Source organism: Oryza brachyantha, chromosome 6 (genome assembly GCF_000231095.2).
Source record: "Oryza brachyantha chromosome 6, ObraRS2, whole genome shotgun sequence".
NCBI lineage: Eukaryota > Viridiplantae > Streptophyta > Magnoliopsida > Poales > Poaceae > Oryza > Oryza brachyantha.
In genome coordinates, this window is record NC_023168.2 from 3645991 (window position 1) to 3672053 (window position 26063).

General features: G+C 40.6%; 3 protein-coding genes and 1 pseudogene across 3 annotated transcripts; 1 reads left to right on the forward strand and 3 right to left on the reverse strand.

The window, feature by feature from the left end:
* The first annotated feature begins 1122 nt into the window (after positions 1-1122).
* LOC102709653 lies at positions 1123-2001 on the forward strand. Its single transcript, XM_006655827.3, has one exon. The coding sequence runs from the start codon at positions 1160-1162 to the stop codon at positions 1751-1753; it is 594 nt and encodes a 197-aa protein (XP_006655890.2). The 5' UTR covers positions 1123-1159; the 3' UTR covers positions 1754-2001.
* Positions 2002-5504: 3503 nt separating this feature from the next.
* On the reverse strand, positions 5505-8321 carry LOC102709934 (serine/threonine-protein kinase RIPK-like). Its single transcript, XM_006655828.3, has 4 exons — positions 7709-8321; positions 7421-7556; positions 7185-7321; positions 5505-6475 (listed from the first exon to the last, which is right to left on the reverse strand). The coding sequence occupies exons 1-4, from the start codon at positions 8060-8062 to the stop codon at positions 5819-5821; spliced, it is 1284 nt and encodes a 427-aa protein (XP_006655891.2). The 5' UTR covers positions 8063-8321; the 3' UTR covers positions 5505-5818.
* A 9821-nt stretch (positions 8322-18142) lies between these two features.
* Positions 18143-20306, reverse strand: LOC102710212 (annotated as a pseudogene).
* Positions 20307-23799: 3493 nt separating this feature from the next.
* Positions 23800-24454, reverse strand: LOC107304328 (putative flavin-containing monooxygenase 2). Its single transcript, XM_015837999.1, has 2 exons — positions 24294-24454; positions 23800-24121 (listed from the first exon to the last, which is right to left on the reverse strand). Exons 1-2 carry the CDS (start codon positions 24452-24454, stop codon positions 23800-23802), a joined length of 483 nt encoding a protein of 160 aa, XP_015693485.1.
* Positions 24455-26063: the final 1609 nt, after the last annotated feature.

Below are 26063 nucleotides of genomic sequence, written 5' to 3' on the forward strand. Positions count from 1 at the left end.
CAAAACAAAAAACCAACCCCTATGATTCTTGTTGTCGTAGATTGGTGCGAGTCAAACATTTAAAATTATTTATTTATTTTTACATATATTTTAGTATAAAGTTATAGTCAAAGTTAAATTTAAAGATCGTGTGATATCCAAAGCTATAAAAACTTCGAATTGGTGGGAGGATTCCATAACCTTTTTTCTTTTCAAAGAACATACTACTACTACTCCAGCAGAGTAAAGTAGTACAGACTAACAGACGGACACTCTGCACGGCCACATCGGTTGAGTGACTTACATGCGGGCCCTACCTTACCTGCTGTGCAGTTGCGTCAGCGATGGTTCCTCGGCATGATGCAAAGCTGAACACACACCAACTGGACGTAGCTTTTTAACACGTGAGTGGATATACGTACGTATGTTATCTAAATAGTCATAAACGAGTGTAGATATATTTGTTGCTTGTATGTTATCTAAATAGTCTAAAAAATAAAAAATATAAAAAAATTTAACAAGATAGTTTAATATGAGTTATATCACTCCAACAACATGCAAGTTTAAATTCAACTTGTACAAATTATAGCAAAAATAACAAAAAATAATTATGAATATGCGTATACTTGGTTTCAGTTTTGTTTGTTTTTTTGCTACAACTTGTATAAGTTGAATTTAAACTTGCATGTTTATAGAGTGATATAAATCATATTAATCTATCTTGTCAATTTTTTTATATTTCTTGATAATTATTTAGATGATATATAAGAACACAAATATACCTGCTTCCCCGCACCGCCTGCCTTGGCACATCCCTTTCCTGGCTTCAGGTCAATTGGCCAAGCCCACCACAATGCCAAAAATATTACTCGCCACCACGGAGGTAGTGCCATGATAGTAGCTGAGGTGTGGGTCCCATTATATGTGGGACCCGTGTGTCGGTAACTATAATGGTGAGTGACACGGCTGGTGCTTGGAAACTTGCCGTCTCGCGCGATTCCATCGCGAGAGTTTCCTCTTCGTCCATGAACCCATGAACCCAACCCCTCCTTCTCCGTCCTCGGCGGCCTCGTGCATCAACCCAGCCCCTCCCCTCCCCCACAAATCCACCCCCCCCCCCCCCGCCCACCTTCACCCCTATCTACAGTGTTCGATCCTCCCAACAAACCAAGCTCTCCCAATGGCGAGCATCCCCTCGGTCGCCGCCTTCTTCGGGCTGCTGGCCTCGACGTACGCCACCGGATTCTTCCCCAACCTCGACGTGCAGGCGGGCGCCGCCAAGAACATCGTCGTTCAAGCTCCGCCGCTCGACGCCGCTGTCCAGACGATGCTGCTGGTGGCTGCGGCGTTGGGCGCCTTCAACGCCGCCGTCCGGCTCATCTATGCTCGCCTCTACAACGCCGCCGCCGCCACCGCCTTGGACAGGAGGATCCCGCAGGTAGTTTACCTCACCCTGTTCGCTTCTTCCGGGCTGCTGGTGGTGGTCCCTCAGCCAGGCGCCATCGACGGCGGCCATGATCTTCTTCCTCTCGCCGTCCCAGTTGTCGGTGCACTCCGTCCAGCTGCTGCCGCAGCCACGTTCTTCCTCTCCGTGACGCTCATCTACGCCCACGTCCGTGCCGTCGGTGAAGGTGGAGCCGACGCCGTCGCCGCCGGCAACGTACCAATCCTCCCGATCATCGTGAGCCTCCTCACCAAGCTGGTCCTCGCTGCCGCGCTTCTCACGGTCGTTCTCACCCTCACCTCTACCGTCCTTGCCTCCTACGCCGGCTGATCAGCATGCCTCCATCCATGAGGACATGAACACACACACTGCGTGCTGGTAAGGGATCTCACCATGTTCTCAGGAGTTATACTTGGAGTCTGTGTTCATGGCCGGTTTGTTGAAACAATAGCAGATTGATTATGCTGTACGTGAGTTGTTTCTGGCATATTTGTGTGTGGCCAGCTAGATGCAACTCCTTAATACTTGCTAATGGTTCTGGATTTGATGGCGAACTGAGATTAATTATGGTATATTTGCACGCACTTTAGCTATGACTGTATTACTTGCATTGCGTGTTTTGGGATGCGACACTCTTGTTAATTCATTAGCCCCGCGCGACATGTGAGCTAAGTGGTGCTCTTGAGTCGATGGCAGCGGGACGACGAGTTAACGGAGACGAACTGGACCGAGGAATTAAGCAGCCTCGCCTGCTTATTCGTGTTCGTCTGTTTGATGCCCTTGTGTTGTTTGATTTGTTGCTTCATCGATCTTTTGGCCAGCGTACAGAGTCTCTCCTAAAGCAACTTGGCTGGTTTTATTTCCGAGAAGTTTTACGATTTCTAAGGGCTCAATCGTTTGGATGTTACCGGTGAGAAACCCGGGGAAATAGCTCCTCACGGGGAATATTTATGTGAATAGTAGGTTGTAGAACACTATAAAAAAACCATCAGATTTTATTACTAGATATAAACTCCTGATCGGGGCCTAGGATGTGAACCCGGTCCACGTGCAAATGATTGTAATTATATGGTTGCTATGGGTAAACAAGGAGTTAGCTCGGGTCTATTGTGAAACTTGGTTTATAAACGTGGTATAAAGAAAACATTACTCAAAAATAAATTTAAAATAGTTTTCTAAAAAACTTCATATAAGGAAGATTTATTAAACTTGTATCATTTAGGAGTTTAGAAGTATGTGCATAAATCCAACGACAAGTTCGTTCAAAAAGAATATGGCTTGAGCCTTGATATACATGAAAGATCAAAGCTTCCTGAAATGGACTTTTACTTAAGAGAACCCAATTACCGACGTAAAAGGGAGAGGGTCAATATATTGGGAAGAAATAACAAATTTATATAGTCATGCCTTGTTATAGCGTTATTTCTCAATGCATCAATCGATTTTTCCACAAATGGAGAAAAATGCCACAACTAATGTAGTTTTTTAGTCAAACTTTCAGCACAGTGCTTATATGAGTTTTTCTTTTATCTTTAAACCTTTTAAACTAATATTTTAATAATGGATTCTGCCAACTTTTATTTTCAAATCTTAATATTTTGACCACACCATGGTTCCAAAATGTTCAGATTTAAAAATAAAAGCTGGAAAAATCTATTATTAAAATATTAATCTAAAAAGGTTGTTAAACTAAAAGAAAACAGCACATTCCCCACGGGAGAGGGGGAGACTTGGAGTGTGAGCCAGTGAGGTAGAGATAGAGGCCTCAACCCTCAGGGGCAGGGAGCATGTTGTGTAACTCTCTGCCTGTATACAACTCAAATCTATGCCCTACCATCTTATATTTTTTTCTTATTCTTAAAAATTTAAAATTTAAATTATCAAAGCTATTTTAAGTCTTAATTTTAGATCGCTAAGAGTACATATATAAAATTTTTATTTATAAATTATTTTTTATTTTTAAATATATCTTTTGGTTTTTTTACATGAAACAACCAGTAGAAAAAAAATAGCTCTGCAATATTGTCTATTGCTGTCAAATTTGGTTTAAATCAAAAGGTGGATCCGTGGATATTACAAAAGTGTGGTCAAAGATAACACTATAACAGTAGTAGTATTCTATTTTTTCCCCCTTTTTACAGAAACCACTAGAGGTAGAGTAGCGCAGTTGGCTGCTGGCCTGACGGGCAACCTGCACGGCCGCACAGACGCACGGTCAACGGAAACCTGCACGTCCCTTTGGTGGTTCTCTTTTAACCTTAGAGAAAAATGCTCGTATATGTCTTAAATTTCAGCTCATTCTTTGTATGTTTAATTTTGCTTATTTTTTATATATCTAAAATTTATTTTTATCCTTTTCATGCCTAACGAAACCACATAATCTATTATAATATAAAAAGAACCATGAAAGAATGTTTCACGTTCGCTCTGAAGACTAGAAATTATCATATTAATTAGATAAAAGGAAAAAATATATCATTAGATCGTGGTGAGCCTATATTATAACAGTTGAGACTAATTGAATATATATAACTAAAGGAAAAAATAGACAGAAAAAAAGCAGTACATGGATACTACTGTGGCTAACCAGCATGCATGCACGTTATGTGAATATGGATTCGGTGACATTGTCCCGTAATATTTTCGGTGATATTAAATCACTGACGTGTGGAATCCATATATATTCAATCCACATGTGATTCTAACTCAATGTCACCGAGAATATCACGGGCTAATGTCACCGGCATCGTGTATATGTACCTGATGTTGTGCTAGCATAGTAGCATACCATGCACTTGCATGGGTCGTGGTGGCCAGTGCTCGGCCGACAACGAGGCCAGGCCTAGCTGGCCCGTTAGCCTGGCTGCGCAGCCACGTGAACGCAGAAGGCCGATGGCCCGGTCAGATGCGAGCCCACGCTGGCGTGTGCGGCCCATCTCGGCTAGGCCGGCCCAGGCGGCATGCGGTTGACCCCACACGCTTTTGCTATTTATCTTTGTCTAGGGCCGTGTTCTTACCCAATCAAGGTAATTTATCTCTCTCGTTTTCCATGCGCTTTCCGAACTGCTAAACAGTGTTTTTTATAAAAAAATAAAAAAGTTGTTTGAAAAAATCATATTAATTTATATTATATTTTTTTAATAATTAATAATTTATTTTTGTGTACTAATCTATTACTATGTTTTTCGTGCCGAGGATAAATTAACTTACCCCCTCCATCCGAACGCGGCCTATGTATTAAAAAATGCCGCTTTTGCTATTTATCAAATTTTGACACTGTCAGTCGATTTTTATTAGCCGCTGCCGCGTCGGACGATGTTGCGCAGCAGGTGGGTCTGGCCCACGCAGGAACGATGCGTGAGCGAACTCCCACCGGTCCAGATCGACCTTGCGGAAGCCCTGGCAGCAATCGATCGACAAATCCAAGCAGAATCAAGGCCACAGATCCAAATTACTTCACACTTTTCTGATTTTTTTTAGTCGATCACTTTGATTGTTTGATCTGAGTAGCTCGATCTATGCTCGTAGCAGACTTTGGCGTGTTACTAATCAAATCACACTGTATATTAAAATTGCACAAACGGTAATCTATAGTTGCACAATATAAAAAATAAGCAACTTTAGCATAGCCGATGTGTAACTTCAGTATAAACTAAGTGTAACCATAGTTTATATATATTTGGTAGAATCGATAGCAATTTTCAAAAATTTCAGTGGACTGACTCCTAGCGGACCCATAATGAGATTGTCTAGATTTCAGTTACTTGAAATCTTTAATTTTTTCGATCATTTTTTGGGATGACAATCCAATGGTTATCATAACTCTGCTATTACTTATTTAAACAAAGCCCTTTCTCCTTTGTAGATAAAAAGTTGGACTCTAAATTATTCTAGCCACGAGAAATAAACTTACAATTTAGAAACGTTTACAAAACTACGAGCAAAAGCATTTAAATATACTCCTTGTACGTACAAGTTTATCTAAGTTTAGAGAAAAGATAGCAACATGTATAACACTAAATTAAATTTTATTAAATCCACCATTTAATATAACTATATAATATATTTACTTTGTGCTGAAATAGCTACTATACTTTTTCTATAAATTCAGTCAAATTAAAGCAGTTTGACTTGAAACAAGTCCATACACGCCGTAGAATTGTCTTTGGTCAAATTGGACATTGCATAGGTGAAACGTACAAAACACTAATTTTCTTTCATGCAAGGGGAGTTTAAACAACTATGATTAATCAACATTTCTCTTAGCAAATTCTTTAGACAAAAAAAAAGGTCACGAACAGACGTAGCACAAAAGAATTAAGGAATATAGGGTATGTACAAATTCGGTTTGTGTGTTCTATGTACTCAAGCGCCGCCGTGCGCCGGCTCAGATTGTCAGATCACGCTGGGGGGGCTCTCCGGCCGCTTCACTCTGCTCGCGTACCGGCCGTCGCGCAGCGGGCTCTCCGCGTGCACCGGCGACGTGACGTGCTTCTTTCCCCGGCGGCTCACCGGCGCCGTCGCAGGCTCGTCGTCCCCGGCGCTGCTCCCCGCCGCCGCCGCATCGTCAGCGGCGGCGCCGGCGACCGTGAACACGAACGGGCCCATGGGCACGTCGTCGTCGACGGCGAGCAGCGGCTCGAGCGCGTCCACGACGTCGCGCATGCAGGGCCGCGACTTGGGCACGGCCTGCAGGCACTGGTGCGCCACCTTCGCCGCCGCGTGCGCGGCGCGCGCCGAGTACTGCGCGTCCAGGCCCGGGTCCATGATGCGGTGCAGCTTGTCGGCTCGCCGAAGGTAGGGCCGCGCCCAGTCCACCAGGTTCTGCTCGCGGCCGCGCCGCCGCTTGTCGACGGAGCGCCGCCCGGTGAGCAGCTCCAGCAGCACCACGCCGAAGCTGTACACGTCGCTCCTCGCCGTGAGGTGGCCCGTCAGGATGTACTCCGGCGCCGCGTACCCGTGCGTGCCCATCACCCGCGTCGTCACGTGCGTCGCGTCGCCCTGGGGCCCCTCCTTCGCCAGCCCGAAGTCCGACAGCTTCGCCGTATAATCCTGAAAAAAAAAACACAAACAAGGTCAGCAAATTATGATCGCCAAAGATTCTAATCGCTTGCAACTTAATCAAACTGTGAGCCAAAAAAGTTATGATTTTGTTGTGCATTTTGACTTCATCATCAAATCAATGTTGCGGTAGTGGTTGGCATGTACCGTACTGACACGACAAAACCAGTTTGGCAGTTTGGATCGTTGAATGATAAGAACTGTGGGGGTTTCCTAACGAACCCAGACAGAACTAACCAATTAATCATTATACGCCCAACGCCCCATTTCTGTAGTAAACAATGGAGGTTTGGCTGCTAATTTGTCGCGTTATCTCAACACAGAATCAGATTTGAGCACGGGTGTCTTCGTTTAGTTAATCTTATTGATAGAAGCTACGATTTGACCAGGCTGGAAACAGTTGACAAAAACGTGCGATCCATTCGCCTCACTGGCGTGTCGCGTACAAATTAAACTACTACAGTTTACAAGGATCCAGCTCTTAAATTGCGTTCTCAAATCGTAATTACCCCTAACAGCAAGCAAATTAAGTGGTCGGCACTATCGAATTCTGCTGTAAATTAAAAATTTAAAATTCATGCGTGATACTGCTTGCTGTTGATCGATCATGGCCGGGTGAGATGGGAGACCGATGACGTGCAAATCTTTTACGCGTTCGAGAAAAAAGACGGGAGACTGGAGCTGGACAGCCGAAGGTTACCTTGTCGAGGAGAATGTTGGAGGCCTTGAAGTCGCGGTAGATCACCGGCGTCTCGGACTCGTGAAGGAAGGCCAGCCCCTTCGCCGCGCCGACGGCGATCTTCAGCCGTGTCGACCATGGCAACGACGCGAGCAGATCTGCAGATTAGCCAAACCCTCAGTTAGCTAGCTATTCAACACGAGAAGAATTAAGCCCAAATCATGTGGTAATTAGTGCTCCCGAGCTACTGTACTTACTCTTGAACAGGTGGTTCTCGAGGCTACCCCTGGGCATGTACTCGTACACCAGCATCCGGTGGTCGTCTTGGTTGCAGAACCCGACCAGGTTCACCAGATGAGGATGGCTCAGCATCCCGAGATACACCACCTCAGCCTGAATCACGAATCGACAGCGCAACAAACACTCGATCAGAGCGGGATCAAAACGAATTATGAACTGGTACAAGTGATTAATTAGAACATCATCATCAGACGAGTTTGAAGGTGATTCGCCATGATCAGTTCATCGACAGTATAACGACGTACCAGCCACTCGCGGTGTCCCTGGACGCCGTCGCTGTCGAGGTACTTGACGGCGACGTGCTGCGCCTCGAGGCCGGGGCGGAGGCTGCCGTCGATGAAGCCCTTGTAGACCGGGCCGAACCCGCCCTCGCCGAGGAAGTTGCTGGTGGAGAAGTTCTTGGTCGCCGCCTTCAGCTCGTCCAGGGTGAAGGCGTGCAGGTTCGTCTTCGCCAGCGTCCGGGACAGGTCCTCCAGCGACAGCGACCGGAGGTTCACCGTCCTCCGCCGCCGCAGCACCGGCTTCTGCCTCTGCTCCTTCCTCGCTTCCGCCTCCTCCTCGCCGCCCCGCCCGAAGCACGCAAACATGCGCCTCGCCATGTCTTACGACCAAGCTGCTAGCTTTATCAATCAATCAAAGAAGCCAAGAATCGTCGCCGGAGTCGGGTTGGTGGTCCGTCCCGAGCTGGGAGAAGAAGACGAAGAAGAAGGCAAGAATCGTCGGCGGCCGGAGTTGGAGCCGATCGAGCTGGGACTGGGAGAAGAAGGCGAGACGACGCGGGAGTATATAAAGAAGTGTGTGGCCTTGGATCATTAGGCTTAATCCAATCAGCTTGTGAGGTGTGCGAGTGGCTTCCGGGTGGGTGCACGGGTTAATTCCAGCAGGTGATGCAATTGGAAAAGGTTACTAATTCACCATGCTAATCATTGCATCTATCGATCGGTGATGATGTGTTGTTCTTAATTTTTTTTCCAGTTAGTTAGTGGGCGAAAGCTACGTGAAATGGCTGCGTGATGGGGGCCGGGCGATCGATGTGATGCATTGGATGGAAGGCTTTGGCTTGCAATGGATGGTGACACACCAACACCACACTGAAACTTCCTTGGTGTAAAGGAACAAGCTAGCTAGACTACAAGAGTAGTGGTTTGTTTGCTCCTATCGGTTTACTGGAGTTAATTGCATTGGTGTGTTTTAGGTTGCTCCTGTCTGGCCCTTCTCCTTAATATACATGGATAAGATCATATTAGGTGATCCACTACTGATGTTACAAGTTCCAACAGGCAAGCTTGATTGGATGTGTTTATAGAATTGCAGGCCTCACCAATATTTCGTACATTTTGTTCTCTTTTTTTTTCCCTCGTGGACTGAAGTCTTTCTATTAAAAGAAAAACTAGTTGCAACTTATTTCTTAACATTGCTAGTTTTTCCCTGAGTAAATTGCAATATGGACGGTTAAATGTGTTCGAAATATAAATATTCCCTTAGGTCATGAATATACGATATTTTGGGCCAGATATAGTCAAATTTTTTGACTTAATTTGCCTATCAATGTGTTTCAAAATAGTTAGTTTGGAGACACAAAAAATGTGGTGTGTAAATTTGTCTTAAAAAGTACTCCCATAATGTCATATACTACATTCGTTTTATATTATAACTCATTTTGATTTATCATAAATCAAACATCTTAAGTTTTTACAGTGTGCAACCACTTATGGATATAAACCCCTGTCTTTCTTTTCGCTTATGCTTATAAACGAAAATATAAATTTTTAACCTTAAATTTGGAGTTTATTTTGGGGGTTTTCATCGTGATTATTCCAACATTGGCTTTTGGCTCACTATGAACACATAATTAAATGTTTTATTGATGAATTATTTTTAGTTTGATATGTACAATCACCCCCATAGAGACTCCCCCATGAAGACCAAATTTTTATCCAATATCTAAAAAACATCTTTAAGTTTAACCAAATTGCTAGAAAATATACTAATATTTACACCATCAAATTAGTTTCCTCACATTCACAATTGAATATGTTTTACTATATTTTTTGGTTTTGAAAATCTTATTGTATTTTTATAAGCTTAAAATATTTAATTTATGATAAACCTAAAGTGACTTATAATATAAAAATAGAGTACTTATTGTATCTTATATGCTTACTTTAAAAAAAGTGTGATCAAAATCGCACCGCCAAGATAATTGAGAGTCAATAACCATATATTTTCTTTGAGAGAGAAACTCATGAAACTCCCAAACTGCAAATTTATAATGAAATTATGGCTGCAATATGTCTTCGTATGAATTCTTTCACGACCAGTTCAAACGGATCACAAAGAATGTCCAGATAACTTAATTTAAGAAACAACGTGCAGTTGTTTTTTCTGTCAGAACCATGACAACTTGACGCACTGCACTAACACGTTCCATTCCACGACTCAACCCAGAGGCCGAGAGAGTTTCTTTCACATGCCTCTGTTCCATACTTCCGGCCATACGTGCTTTACTTTCACATATCTTTACTCATAAATATGTTATATGTAGACGGTTAGAAAGTGGTTTCCCACAAATAATAACAACGGTATGGAAATTTCCGTGCAAACGGTATGGAAATCTAGGACCCTACAGATCAAGAAAGTAACATAAATAATATGATTTTTCTTTTCGGATATTTTTCATTCCTAATTTTCTTTAATTTATGTCAGTGTCGTATTGAAGTCACAATCAAAAATAATTAAATTCATAATTGTAAATAATTCCTAAACATATTTGAGTTTAAGGTGTTGTTTTTTAGCCCTCGAACTAAGCCCAAAGTCCATGTATTTTCACTCTGAACTACAAAATCGGTTATTCTTTACTCTTAATTTTCAGAACGGGAAAAAACAGCTTACAATATATTTTAATGGTTTGTTTGAAATATTGGTGGTTTTTCTATTCACACCTGTAGTATACATAATTTGTTGGTGCAAATGTCATTTGATCAAGTCTAAAACAATGAAGTTTACCTAATTTAAGTTCATGCTAACAAAAACTACTATCAAATCATTTAAAACCACCAGAGAGTATGGTTTGTGGGGTTGTGCATGCGTTTTAAAAGTTGATGGTGAAAAATTACCGGTTCATATAGTTCAAGGTGAAAATTTTATCTGGAGCAATGTTTATGTACCAGACATAGACTCTTCTTATTTCGTTTATGCAACTGCTAAAGCCAATATTTGAATCTTAAAACGTAATTTTGGAGTCAAATTTATGTTTTTTCATCACAATTTATTCTACGATATTTGTTTTTTTTTTGTCACTATGGGCATATCTATAAAAACTTTTACACATATATTATTTTTCACTTGCAAGTAAGTTGTAGTTCGGTTATGTAAAGTTTGACACATGATAACTTATTCATAACTGAATTACAATTTCAATATGTTGTTTTTTTATTTTGGCACAGTCCTAATATTTAAAATGTGACGCGACAGTCTATTGCATCTTGCTTACAGTTTCTTTCCACCAGTCACAGTAAAGAACACATGAATTCTTCCACGACCGGGTCATACGGATCGTAGGAATATACAGTTTGCATTGCAGCTCTTTTTTTAAGAACAACAAGCGTGCAGTTTTTATTTCCTGACAGAGAAGTACGCACGACACGTTCCGTTCCATGACACAGACCAGCCAGAGTGTTTCTCACATGCCAAATATACCATGCCTCTCTGCAGCCTCCGTACTAATTTCACTTTCACGTTTTTCTTATCTGAATTCATTTATGAATCATATAATATATTATATATGTATTTAAATTTATAAGATAAGAAAACCTTATAACGTAAAACAAATGGAATAACTACCAGTAACATAGTCAGTAATATAATATGTTTCCGGTAGAAAGTGGTTTCCCACAAACAAGAAGAACAGAGGCGACCGGCTTGCTGTATTACGAGTTTTTGGCCACATCGTATTACATAGAAATAGCCTGGCAAGTGTATATGCTAACCCGTAAAGTTATGAAAAGCATGGTAGATTGGTACTATGTTTATAATATGAAACGGAGGGAACATGTTGTAAACTCTGATTGAAATGTCAAATTGTTCCACTCATGATTATTCTAATCTAGATTATTGTAAGCTAAATTATGATAAAATATATTAGAATAATATGCGAGCTATTTATTTTTTAATTATTGTAGATCTGGATTACTAGGTTTACAAGGCTCAATTCTCAAATATCCTCAAGTATTCTAGGGAATATATTTTAATGTGTGTAATCACTTTGAAGTACCTAAGTGTAATGAGGTTCTTTACATCTAATAACCTTGAAAAAGTATTCTTGATGAGTTTTTCATATTATAGTAAGATATCATAATAATATTTATTATTTCAAATTACTTTTACTCCCTCTATTCCATATTATAAGATGTTCTGAGTTCATTTATATTCATACATGTATCCATTTATATGTTTTACGTATGCGTCTGAATTTATTATCATATATATAAAGGGACCCCTTATATATGATATAAACACGATCAAAAAGTCTTATATCATGGAGCAGAAGGAATAATAATTTAGGTGGAAAAGAATATCCGAATCTTCTTGTCCTAGCAATTTATTATGCTGGCAGTAAAGTGTATGGTAGGAGCATATGCGGACGACAAACAGATCTTCCAAAGTGCAATTGAAGCGTGGACCGGTCGAGTTTTCGCCCCTTTTCAGGATGATAATCTTGAACGAATGCCTGTTCGATTCGAGACACGTGCGACCTGGCCGGCCGGTCCACAACGGATAATAAGCTTCGAGGCATGCATGCGACAGCATTCGTTTCGTTTTCGAAAGGGTTTTATTAAGAAACTCGTAAATTCGAAAAACCGATCGAGAAAGTGAAGTGCTCGATCGGCAGTAACCTGCTGCCCGGCCTACGCACGTGGTGGAAACTCGAAAACGAACGCCGTTCACACCTCGCAGTCACCGAGGAGGGGGACCACCCGTCGGTGATGTCGCCGAGAGCCGGCCGGCGCCGCACGCGTCGGCGTCGTGGTCCCCCCCGAATAGAAAGATCAAAAAAAAAAAAAGTGTGGTGTGGCTCCCCACGCGCAACGCAGCTGACGCCCACGCGGTCAATCCAGGCAGCCCAGACCTGCGACGCACACGCGGCGCTTATGATTATGATGAAAATTTAAATTTTAAATATTGATTTTAAAGTTTTTTATCTCAGTTTATATTTTACACGCAGTTACGTGAATGTTTTATATGTAAAGTAGTTTTAATTGTTAATAAATTGTTTTACTTACGCTGGTAAAAAGCAAAACTGATAAGCAACTAAATTAAGGTTATTTTATTTAAATTTTTAAGATAAAATATGAAGCTAATTTTAAATTTTCTTCAGCATAAATTATTTTTGACATATACTTTTAAGATTGCAAGAGACAAATATATATAAAAATTTTATTTATAAATTATTTTTATTAATAAATATCCCACCGCACCATCACCCGCGGGCATGCAGCCATGCAGGAGGACGGTGGCACCATGAGACAACACCAGGACCGGCCATAGAGGGGGCCGAGAGACGGTAGTTCTATACTCCCAAATAACAGGGACTCTTACACCGAAATTACTGTGGTAATGAGTACAATGTTTATATATAAATATTGTCTATAAATGTAATTTAAATATTTACAACAGTAATTTTTATATATAAGTATATATCTATTAATTATTATTATATATTTCATTTGTTCATGTTATGAGACTTTGGGAGTATAGTCTTGTTTAGATTATTTGTGTGCTAATAAATCTAGACATATATATACAAAACATATATATTACTACATCCGTCCCTAAATGTTGACGCCGTTGATTTTTTTTATGCACGTTTTCGTCTTTTTCAAAAAATTTACATAATTATTAATTATTTTTATATCGTTTTATTTATTGTTAAGTATATTTTTATGTATATATATAACTTAACCTATTTTATAGATTTTTTAATAAGACAAATGGTCAAATGTGTATAAAAAGATCAACGGTGTCAAATATTTTAGGACGGAAGGAGTATTATACGGATGAATATAGTTAAATAAAAAATTTATAATATGAAATGGAAAAAGTAGCGTTGTTTAGTTTTGTAGTATCAGGTAGTGAAAAGTCATATCTGTATCTGGACAACACGTACGTGGCCGGTGCTCTCCTCCGCGCCGGCGCCGCGCGCTGGGCCTCTCTCTCGCTTGACGACTTGACCGGCCGCACGGGCGGCGGGCGAGACCTTTGTTTAGCCCGGTCAGGCACCTCGCTGCTGCGGCTACGCGCAGGTGCAGGTGCTCCCGTCGCGTTTGTCGTGGTGTCCGGACGAACGCTTCGGTCGCATGCGCACGCCCGCACGCAGATTCAGAGCGGCGCTAGGACACGGAAGCGTTGGGGTTGGTTGACTTGCGCAAATGCCACGTTTTCTGCGTCGCTTCGACCGTGTTTTCAGAGCATTAGAGCAAGTGCAACATGAGAATACAAGCCATCTATAAATATATTTAAAAAAAATAAGAAAAGAGAGAAGATAAGTAGGCTATAAGTTTATAATAACTACAGCACAAACTCAACACAATATATATATAATAGGTGGAACATAAGGACAGTCCTAATGAAAGAAGCTCCCAATGAAAGAAGCTGACACATTTACCATAGTATAAAAAATCATCTATACAAACTATTGTTCACAATAGAGATGTCTTTAAGTAATAATTATTTTTTCTTTCTCTCTCCTAATCCTATATCTTACACATGAGGATGACACATGCTCCCTAGAAATTAGTGGTTTCCCCCCAATGGTGAATTCATGGTTTTTTGGTGCATTGGGTGAAGAGAAAACTTGGTTTCTCTATGAGGAAACTATTTCTAAGTTTTTTCCTCTCTTCCTTCATTAATTAGGCTGCCATGTCATCATTTTACTTATATGACAAGCTATTTAATGAGGATAGAAACCACCATTAATACATCATTGGGACTGCCCTAACCGTATATGTACAGCATAAACTCCAAGACACACAATATATGTATGATAGGTGAGATATAACCGTATATGTTTTGTAGGTAGTTATTGTATAAGTTAGCTATTAATTTAAATATAGATGAATTGGAGACCTTAGTTAGAACTCGCACCTAGTAGTTTCTTTTTTCCCTGAGCAAGGACAACGTGCGTTTGCTGTTGACAGAGGAAATAGCTTTTAAAAATTGGGGAGATTACGTGCTGAATTTAACACTGGGCGGGTGGGTTACGGTTGGTTGACTTCATGTGTTGCTGCTTTCCATCCAAACTCGCTTTGCTTCTTTCTGCTACCCGTTTTACATGTCTCTGCTTTCGCAAGCAGTGTTGTGTGCAGCTATTGAAACGATGACGAGCGGTTTTTTATGCGGTCAATCACGTACGGACATTCGGCAGCCCCTCTCCCTGGTTGCTTCGTACTCCCTCTCCCCTTTAGATCAATTTAAAGTTTAAATTTTATCCAAATATAAATTATCTTTTAGGGGTGATCATTTGTTTTTTACAGAAACCAAATAATATATTTACAAACAAAAAATATTTATAAATAAAAATTGTATATATGTGTTCCTACCAATCTAAACACTAAGACTGAAAAGTAGTAATCTGCAACGAGAAATCATAAAATCAACTACAAATTTTAGTTTAAAATATTTAAATTTTGACTTATAAGCATTGAAAAAAAAGTAGGCTATTATACTCTTATCCATCGTCGATTTGCGTATCAAGAAATTTTTAATTAATATGGGTGTTTTGGTTTTTTTTCCTTCTCTTCACGGTTGCATTGGAAATCTAGGAAGTAACCTTTTATTATGGGACAGAGAGTAATTTCTTACTGCCTCATCCCATGATAAGCACATTTGTTGAATTTAAATTCATTCATAAAAAAATACATTTCTAAAGAACCAGTTGTCTGATCAATCACTTTATATTTAAATTTCTTCTCATTTTACCTCTTTATATAATAAGGAACACTGAAGTTAGTTTTCTTCCTAACTAATTTGTCTCTAACGTACTGTAAATGTAATTATATTTGGACAGAGAGACTACAATTGGCCGGTACTTTTATAAATTTGACCACTAACAATTTTTAGATGATTAGACTATGATGAAAGAAAATTTAACATATGTTTAGTATGTAATACAACTAAATACTATGCCATCTATTTAAGTATCTAGGAAAGTCTTAGAAAATGTAAATTGTCAAAGTTGAAGTATATGGATTTTTTATAAAAAAACAAACGGAATATTTACAAACGGAAAATAATTTGTAAACAAAATTTTACATACGTATTCTCATTGATCTAAAAACTAAGGCTGAAAAATATACTCTAAAATCAACTCAAAATTTAAGGTTAAAAATTCTAATCTATTATATATATAAAGTAATAGAAAAAGGAGCCACCACGTTTACTCTCACGGGCTAGAAAATTTTAAGTTAATCGAAGAGAAATAAGAGAAAAAGGAAAAGATATTTTTTTGGAAACGGCCAAGGAGTTTTATAAGAGGAAGAAAAAAAAGAAAAGAACTGTTTTTTTGAATCGGACTATGGGAGGCCTGGAATTCCATGCTGCGGAGAGACTTTTTTTTTTACGGACAAGGAGTTTTATAAGAGAAAAAAAAGAAAGAATTATTTTTTTCTGGAACCGGACACTGTGAGAGCTTGAGGAGAGGTGGTGGCCCCAGGGTGCACAGACATATGGACGGCTACGCGTTTGAGGGTGCCCAAAATAAATTTAATTTTCAGTTTTTAATATTCTTAGTCTTATTTAAATTTTATATAATTAATATTTTTATTATTATTAGATAATAAAACATAAAATTACTATACGCATACTAATTATTTAATAAAATTTTTAAATAAGACAGATGATCAAACATCTAACGTAGAAACCAGACAAACAAAGTTTTAAAGTATGTCTTATCCCTACTCCAGTAAAGTAATTAATATTGCTGGTAGATCATATTATAATTAGATTTTAATGACCTAGATTAACATGGAGTCGTCCCCTACTCATGACGTTACGCGCATTTATCCGAGTATGGATACGTCTTCATCCGCGTACCAGCACAGGACTGGGTCCACACCAAGCAACTACATGTTACTCAGGAAAGAAAGGATTATTGGATCATCGCTGGCAGGGAAAAGAAGAAGAAAATCATTGATCGTTGCCAATCACATACTACTAGAAAAATAAAAAACAACTAGAAATAAAATTTTGAAAAATAAAGAAAAATGAAAAATAGTACAGGTAGAAATAATTTAAAAACATCTAAAAACAGATTAAAAATAAGTGTGGTTAAAGAAAGAATCCATATGGAAATATAATTTAGAAGTGTCTAAATTTTAATTAAAAATAAATCTTAAGAGCTTATCAAGGAGTACAATTAGAAATATTTAAATTTGAATTAAAAATAAATAACATAAAGAGGAAATTTCATGTGGACATATATAATTTATAAGTATCTTAGATTCAGGTTAGAAATAATTAATGAGAAAAGAGTTTATAAGAAATATTTCAAATCTAGATAAAAGTAGATAATATTGAGATAAGAGTAAATATTTTAATTATATTAATTGAGGACTCTTATAGGAACCACATACTAATCCTACAAAATAAAATTAGTAGAAATTCTCACGCCAAGTGAAAATTGTTAGAATTAGCGCCTTACTCGAAGAAAAATAAAATAACTAGATCATCTTATCCACATAAAAAAATTATAACTAACTAACTAACTAACTAACTAGATTGGATCTTCAAACCTATACCACTGCAATAACAGAATTACTGGCTAAAGTCCAAACCGGGAGAAACAATAACGAAATAAAATATAAGAAACCTGGTAATAAAATAATATTGATTACGATGGGCATCGTTTTATTCAGATCGAATTATAAGCTATCATGGATAAACTATATAATATGTCATCTTGGTGTCATTGGGACAGGGAGAGTAACTACTGTTATATTGTGAAGATAATTATGGAGAGAAAAAGATAAATAAATATACCATAATAAATATATATATATATCTCTTAACTTACGGTATTATTAAGAGAAATAGTAAAGCAGTCATCATATTTGTTTTATGCACATACGAATTACTATATTAATTAAAATATCATACATATTATATTACCGTGTAACATATTTTTTCATAAAAAATAAAAAAGAGTTAATGTGAAAGAATTTTATGTCGATGCTAGCCACGCAATCTGCACGGACCACTATGTTATATTTAACTTAAACAAGTATAAATATTAGCGAAAAGACGGTGTAGTATATACATTGGACGGATGTTTCCGTCGCCCCTAATACCGATCGACGTCACCAGAATTGGGGCACATCAGCGCCGCCTCTGCCGTTATCGACGCTGGCGACGGGAGAGCCAATGGTACGCCGCTGCCCACGGCGACGGGTTCGCCTGCACCCGAGCGACCGGACATGTCCGATTGGCCACCGTCGCCAGCGGCCACCCTCGCCGATGTCAAAAACCGGCAGCGCCGGCCCTGCCGTCGCCTCCACAAAGTCCCCGCTGCCACGCGCCAGCACAGCCTTGCCATGCCGCCATTCGTCGCGGCTCGGTCACGTTCGATTGCAGAATTCTAAAAGTTTCATCAAATCTTATTCTAAACGATAAATATGTTTAACCGGAGGGAGTACAATGTTTTGCAAACAAATGATGCGTGCTACACAATGTTTTAGATTCACCGTGAATCTACTTATTTCTGCAGTCTGTGCAACTTATTTTCTGAAAGTGTCACTGCACAATTTCTAGTGCTACACAATGCTCTAAGGAGTACATTTGAAACACATCAGTGAATGTGATCACTGATCAGTTCATTCCAAGCTCAGCGGATGGCAGCGTAGTCAGCTGATCCATGCGGCTTCAGCCACTCTGCAAGAATCGCCTGCTTCCTCCTCGGCTCGTAGCCCATGTCGCGGCACAGCTCGTCGTTGTACCAGGTGCTGACGGCGCCGAAGCACGGCGCCTCGACACGGCCGCCTCCGCGCTTCTTCACCACGGCGTGCTCGCCCCACTCCGACGCGCTCGCTTCCATGCGCCGGAACGCGCCGGCGAGGAGGTGCGCCACCCACTTGGCCATCATCTCGTAGGTGTAGATGCTCGTCAGGCTCTCGGTGTAGCCGATCACCGCCATCTGAGGGATCCGCGGGTGTATGATCTGCCTGCGCCACGCTCAGCTCAGCGACGGCGAGAGGCTCGGTGAATGGAGGAGCACGGCAGCTCGCCGGCGAACAGATCATTGGAAATGTAGTACCTGTACAGAGGAGCAGGGGTACCTGCGACCATCTGCTTGAACGTTGCCGAGACGAACATGTTCTTCAGCCTCCCGTCTCCACGGAAGCCGGTGGCGAGCACGACGACGTCCGCGTCGAACTGCTCGCCGGTGTCGTCGAGCACCAAGCCGTCCGTTCAGAAGCCGAAGGATTTGGTCCTCTTGATCAAGATGCTGCCCTCCTCCACCCTGTCGTAGAACCTGTCGGGGAGAACTCCGAGCCGGCAAGCCGACATTGATCCCGCGAAGCTCTCCTCCGGCACCATCCCGTGCTTCTCCATCGGGATCTGCATCTTGTAGTACGTCTCTGTCAGCTTCGACAGTAGCCACCTCTGAAAAAAGGACACATTTTCAGTATCAAATTTGGCACTTGATTCATCTCAAACGATGTCTCTGAACCTGCATATATACTCATCAGAATTCAGAAATTCAGAGCTAATCTCGTTGGTGTGGCGCGCACCAAAGGGGTAAGCAGCATTGCCAAGAGCGTCAGCGCGAGCCCCTCGCCGGGCTTGCGGACCATCAGCTCGGCGAGCCGGTTGGTGAAGAGGTGCCCAAGGCTGACGCCCCACACGAACCCGCCGTTCACCATCCACCTCCCGCTCCTGCAGATCATGGCACACGGGTACCTGGCACCTGATCGATCGATCGATCGATGATGCATGATCAGTATATACATCGTCAGAAAAAATTCCCTCGCAGCGAAATGCAGAAGGCGACGCGTTCCGGCCTCACCGTTTGCAGCGGCGCACTCCGCCGCCGTGTCGAAGGCCGACTTGCCGGAGCCGACGACGGCGACGCGCTTGCCAGCCCGGCGGCGGCCGCGTGGTCCATGTTGGTGTAGTCCATGGAGTGGAGCACCTGGCCATGGAACACCTGGGGACCTCGATTGGGTGGAAATGTCGGGGTGTTGGGAACTCCACCGAATCTCCCAATGCAGAGAGTATCAAGAAATCAAACCTGCAAATCTATGCACAAAACTACTCTGATTAAATTTCTAATTGCTTCTGTAATGTCGTGAGAAACCATTTGGAGTGGTAGGTAGCTAGCATAGGAATTTACCTGGGTCGCTTCTGATCCACGGTGCTGCACCGTGAGAAGCCACTGGCCGGAGCCATCGCCGAAGGTCTCGCCGTTTGCCGGCCACAGCTCCCACGCCGCCGCCTGCTCAGCCGGCGCTCCGGCGTACTCGACGGCGATCACCTTGCGGCCGAACCGGACGCACTCCAGGACGCCGTAGCGCCGCGCGTAGGCGGCGAGGTACTCGACCACCTGGTCGTGCCGCGGGAACACCTCGGCCACCTCCGGCGGCCACGGGAAGTCGGAGAACCGGTAGCTGAACGCCGGGGTCTGCAGGCTCGTCGAGGCCAGCGTGTGCCTCCACACGCCGCCGATGCCATCGTCGGCCTCGAAGACCACCGGCCGGAAGCCCTTCGCCAGCGCGTGCTTGGCTGATTGCACGCCGTCAGGCCGCTAGCACCGGCGCCGACGATCGCCACGGTCTTCTTGGTCGCATCCATTGATGTGGGGAAAGCACTGCCAGTGCTAAGTATACTTAGAGCAAGTTTAACAGCAGAGTTAACTGCTAGCTAGAGAGCTAGCATGTATAATTTACTAGCATAAATATATGCTAATACTTCGAGGAAATATTCTCTTGTTTTTACATATCATTTAAAAAAACAAAGGCTATACGTACAACCTGGACATACGATTCATATACAACCGAGACAAACACAGCGGATGGAAGCAACTGTGCCTACGCGCAACACAATGCCACCGACGAAAGCAGCTGGCCTTCCATCCCGATCATACATGGATCGTACGCGAAGCATTTTCGAAAAAAATGTGTGATGTATCACTCCATAATAGACAATGGTACTATGCTTATCCATATCATACATCGATGTTTTTATTTATGACCGCTAGCTCCATCCAATCGTTGAGAATGGATTCATGGGTGCACTTTTGAATTTTAAAAATATGATGTTATCTTGATTAAAGGCACCAATAGTTTATTTATACTTTGGGGCCGTAAACCAGTCATTCCTTTTGTTTTAGAGAACTGCTACAGTACGGAATGTAGCTACAATAACAGGGTACTTTAATGAGCAAAGCAGCAAAGGGCAACCGTCCAGAATGCAAGCAGCAAAGCAGAGAAGCTAAGCGCACATCATCAATTTAATTAATGATTTCGTCGAGAACGGGATACCGTTCTCTATACTTTCTGTTTGTTTTATGGCCCTAGGAAAATTCTTGCCACTCTTTTACCACAGTATGATATGAGTCACCTGAAAACCAGTCGATTTTATAGCCATAGGATCGCTTCAAGATTGATGCACTGATCAAGCTCAAACAAGCTGTTTCTTTTGTTTGGTGACGGGCCACATTTGCCCAGCCTGTTAAGTAGTTGGAGTGGCTCTCGTAGTTAGCGGGGCCATCGATTTCTCTACCGAATCAGCGGCGATTTGTCTACTCGGCGGTTCACCGGCGAAGGCGATGGCGGCGGCGGCGGCGGCGGCGGCTCCAAACGATGACGGTAACTGTGTTGTTTCTGTGGGACCCAATGGTGAGCCTTTTCGATTTCTACGTCTGTGCGTGCTCCCGATTGCTTTGATTTATATTTTTACGACCCATCTAGGGTTTTGTTTGGTTTGCACTATCGATTATCAATTTAATAATAATGTCTATTGGGGGACTACCACAAGCGATGTGTTTGGTTCAGTATGATATGAATACACTATATATGCTGTGTGTATTTGAATCTGATTTTTTTTTAGCTGTTGCTCACACAAATGCTATGATATGATAACTATCTCGTATCCGTGATAATAGGATTGGTTGATTTTTGTAGGAATATCTATATCTAACCATGCTTTTGCTAATCTTTATTATCAATTGCTTAGTTTTGGGAATAAATGTACAACTCAAGCATAGCTCTAACATAACTAAATACATAGTTGTAATGGAAAATATTGTCACCTTATATGGTTAATTAGCTTTTTAGGAGACATCGTAGAATCTCCAACAACCTCTCTAAATTTGGACTATCCAAACACCCGTATAGTCAACTCTCTATCTGATTTGGCTAATCAAACTAGATGGTCACTCCAACAGATGTGTGAATATGGAACATATGTGTGAATACGGTGTACGTAGTTCATGCCGTGTGTGTCGTGCGTCCTCCATGTAACAAAAATACTCTAGCAACGTTTTCTAGCATTTCTTAGTATTTAACTATTTATCAAAACATCCAAACATTCCTAATTTTGATGGAACGATATTTTAGCTAACATGACTGTTTTTCTAGTAAAATAGAAGCCACACTCTAGCTAGCATGAGATAAACTTGTCATACTTTTCTATGGTGTTGACAATATGACCTACGTGATGAAGAAGAAATCTTGTCACAAATATAGCATAAAACAAACTGGCATCTAATTTGATCAAACTCATCTAATATAAAGAGTGCTATGTTAGCCTTCGCTTCAATCAAGGAGGGGAGGGAAGACGGTATGTTAGACCATATTTCAAATGAGAGATATTCGTGAGGAGGATTTTACACCATATTTAAATTGGGACAATATACCATTTTTTTAACAACATGCTGTATAATTACAGTAAAAGTAATGAGTGGTATGTCATATATATTCCGATCCATCGATCCCTCTAAAACATGTGGATGATGCTCTGTTTAACTTATTCATGATATTCCTTGTTCCATGTTTCCAAAAATACATTTCCTCAAAAAAACATTATTCTACCACAATATTTATACAATTTTGTATTAATCTATTTGTTAAGTTTATTTCTTAAAATATGTAATTAGAGTATTTTTAAGACCATCGAGAATTTATTTGGATGTACCATATTTTCTATAGTAAAACTTGATAACTCCATTTACTTGTGTCCTATCAGAATTTAATACTAAAAAATGGTAGGTACTTTCTCAACGATCGTAAAATTGTTTAATTAAGAAACCAATTATAACTTCACATAATGCCATGCCGAGGTACAATTCCATGCATAGAGACTAAACATGTTCAAGTGCACCAGCTATAGAAAAATTAACACGTAGTGTCATAGCTAGCCTTATCAGCAAAAATTGGCTCAATCTCTTTTATGCATATAAATTTTACTCGGTTTCTTATGTGCCCTTCAGTTTTCACTTGGATCCCTTCCATATCCTCGTGTTAGGCTTCTGTTAGATCCGCGAGTACACGTCACTGTTAGCTTGTTAGTGTTTTCTAAAAGGATAAAAATGCCCATCTAAATGAAGAAGCGCCTAAGCTTCATTCGTCTTCCTGATTTCTCTAATTCTTGCTTGATTTCCTCCCTTCGTACTATGTGAATGATGCTAGCATTATTCCAGATTGATTGGTATAATTCAGTTAATTTGAGTAAGGAAAAATTGCATGAAGCTAGTATTTTGGTACTTTTTTAAACAGCATTTTTTTACCCACAGTTCAATGTTTTAAATTTGCTTTCCGAAAGTAATTGTACATTTGATATCCACTAGTAATTATTCAGTATCATAAAACAAACATACGATGCACTCTAGAATATTGAAATCTGTATCATGATTTCTACCTATACGGCCATCAAATTTCAGTTCTTCCATATTCTCAAGGGCATAACGGATACTATGGAGATCTAACTGGAGGGACATGAAAAGGACCCTGACTAAAGTTGGAAAACCTACAACGCATTGAGTAAAATTCAGGTATACGCAAGGGTTTAGGTAATATTTTAAGTGTACATAAGGAATTTTCTCCTTTATCAACCGTGTTAAAAAATCAAGATAATACACCGGTTTTAAAACAATTTCACATATTAACCTCTTTATATTATACTCAAAATTCCGTCATCGTTGCCACATGTTTGTCACCATCATAATTAATTCTCCAATTATTATTTTTGTTATTATTGGTTGTTATAGTATAACTAGATGTTCCACAACTTATAACATTATCACTTGATATCAGCGTAGTCAGCGGGTCCATAGGGCTAGCTACACTCACTCAACAAGGAGCTCTTTCTTCGTCCTTGGGACATACCCCATATCCTGACATAGTGGTCGTTTGTACCACGTCGTGATAGTGCCAACACATGACTTATGGAAGTAGTTGCCGCTACACCTCCTCATGTCCTGCCCCCAGCTTGTCCACTCCGCCACGCTCCTTTCCGTGCGCGTGACGGCGGGCAGGTAGAACGTGCTGTCAAGTAGGTAAGCCACCCACTTGGCCATCATCTCGTAGGGGTAGATGTTCGTCGTTTTCTCCGTGTAGCCGATGATCGCCATCTGTGGTATCTGTGGTATCCGTGGGTACACACACTGCCTAACAATGCACACAAGAAAAAAGATAGTAACGCTGGCTTTTCTATATGCTATGATACACCGTTATTATTGGTGAAGTACATCATCACCTGTATAGAAGCACGGTGGCAGCATCCAGAGATTCTGCGACGATCTTGCTAACACGTGGTGACCTGAATATGTCCCTTAGCTACCGATTCGCTTGGAAGCCGGTGGAGAGGATGACCACATCGGCATCGACACGATCATCGGTGTCGTCCAACACCAGCCCGGCGGCACAGAAGCTGAAAGACGGGTCACACCTCTTGAGCACGAGCACGACACTACCGTTGTCCACCCGGTCGTAGAATCTCATCGTGAGGATGCTGAGCCGGCAAGCTAGGATTGATGCAAGAAGGTATAGCGTGGCACCATGAGCCGGCAAGCTAGGATTGATGCAAGAAGGTATAGCGTAGCACCATGCCATACCTCTGCATCGCGGTGTGCCTCTTGTAGTTTTTGTTTAAAAATATGTTGTTTGATTATTTAGAAGTAAAAAACGAAAGATGACTCCATAGTCTTCTCCTAAGAATAAATTTAGGAGTTTCCAGTGAATATAATATTGTAATGCTAATGACATAATTTCCATTTGGATGTTGGAGAATGGGCGTCGGGAGCCTACTGATTGATGGGACCACCATGGATGAGTCCTTATAGTCTGCAACCTTCCAATGTTTTTCTTGGGACTGGTCTTCCAATGATACATGGGCATGTTGCATGTAAGGCCTTGTTTAGCTTCCAAAAAATTTCTCCAAAAACATCACATCGAATATTTAGACATCTAAATAAAGCATTAAACATAGATGAATAAAAAAACTAATTACACGGTTACGTAAGAAATCACGAGATGAATTTTTTAAGACTAATTAGTGCATAATTAGCCATAAGTGCTACAGTAACCAACATGTCCTAATGACAGATTAATTAGACTTAAAAGATTCGTCTCGTGGTTTCTAGGCGGAATCTGAAATTTGTTTTGTAATTAGATTACGTTTAATACTTTAAATGTGTGTTTAAAAACTTATACGATGTTTTTGCAAAAAAAATTTGTAAACTAAACAACCCCTGAGTAATCAAATGGAGCCCAAAAAAAAAAGAGCATGGTCCACTGGAATTCTGGAACTTCTGTTGTTCTTGTGTCATCTGGAACATCATCCCTGCTGTAGCCGCACTTGTAAGTTGTGATAGAGAGTACCTTCGATGCTAGTCGGTAGGTGTCAGCTGCAAAGCCTGGTCAGCATGTCAGTACGTACACGTTCAGACAAGCAGGAATGGGGTGATTGCATAGAGAAAGACAAATGTATATTTTTAAATGGAAACTAATTTATAAATAAAAAAATTATATATATATATATATATTGATCTGAAAACCAAGGCTAAAAATAAACTTTAGTAAAAAAATCTTTAAAATTAACCCTAAATTTAGAGTTAAAAATTTAAATTTTAGCTTATAAACAAAAGCGAAAAGATAGGGTCGAATCACTTATGCTCCACAGAGAAAAAGACAAGAACAATGATGCGCTTAACAATCAAAGCTAATATAGGAGGCTGTATTATATAGAGACTAATAATATACTAAATGATGAAACTAATGGTATAAAAATTATTACTACTAAGATGATAAATTTATATAGAAACTTTTTTAAAACATATTCTTTAGTAGTTCAAAAGTATAAGATAAAAGCCAAGAAATATTATATCCAAAAGAAAGTAGCCATCGTAATATACATGTTTTATTTTTTTTAATTCTACCCGTCTTATAAAGCCACCCTATCTAAATAGCTACTAGCATTTAAGTCTCCTTTGTTTTAACATAAATTTACTGGCTTCGGCTTTTAAACTTGTCTGTAAGACCACGTTCAATAGTATAGCCAACTGATAGAGCATCCTCAAAGTTTATCTATCCTATTCTCTATAGATGATAA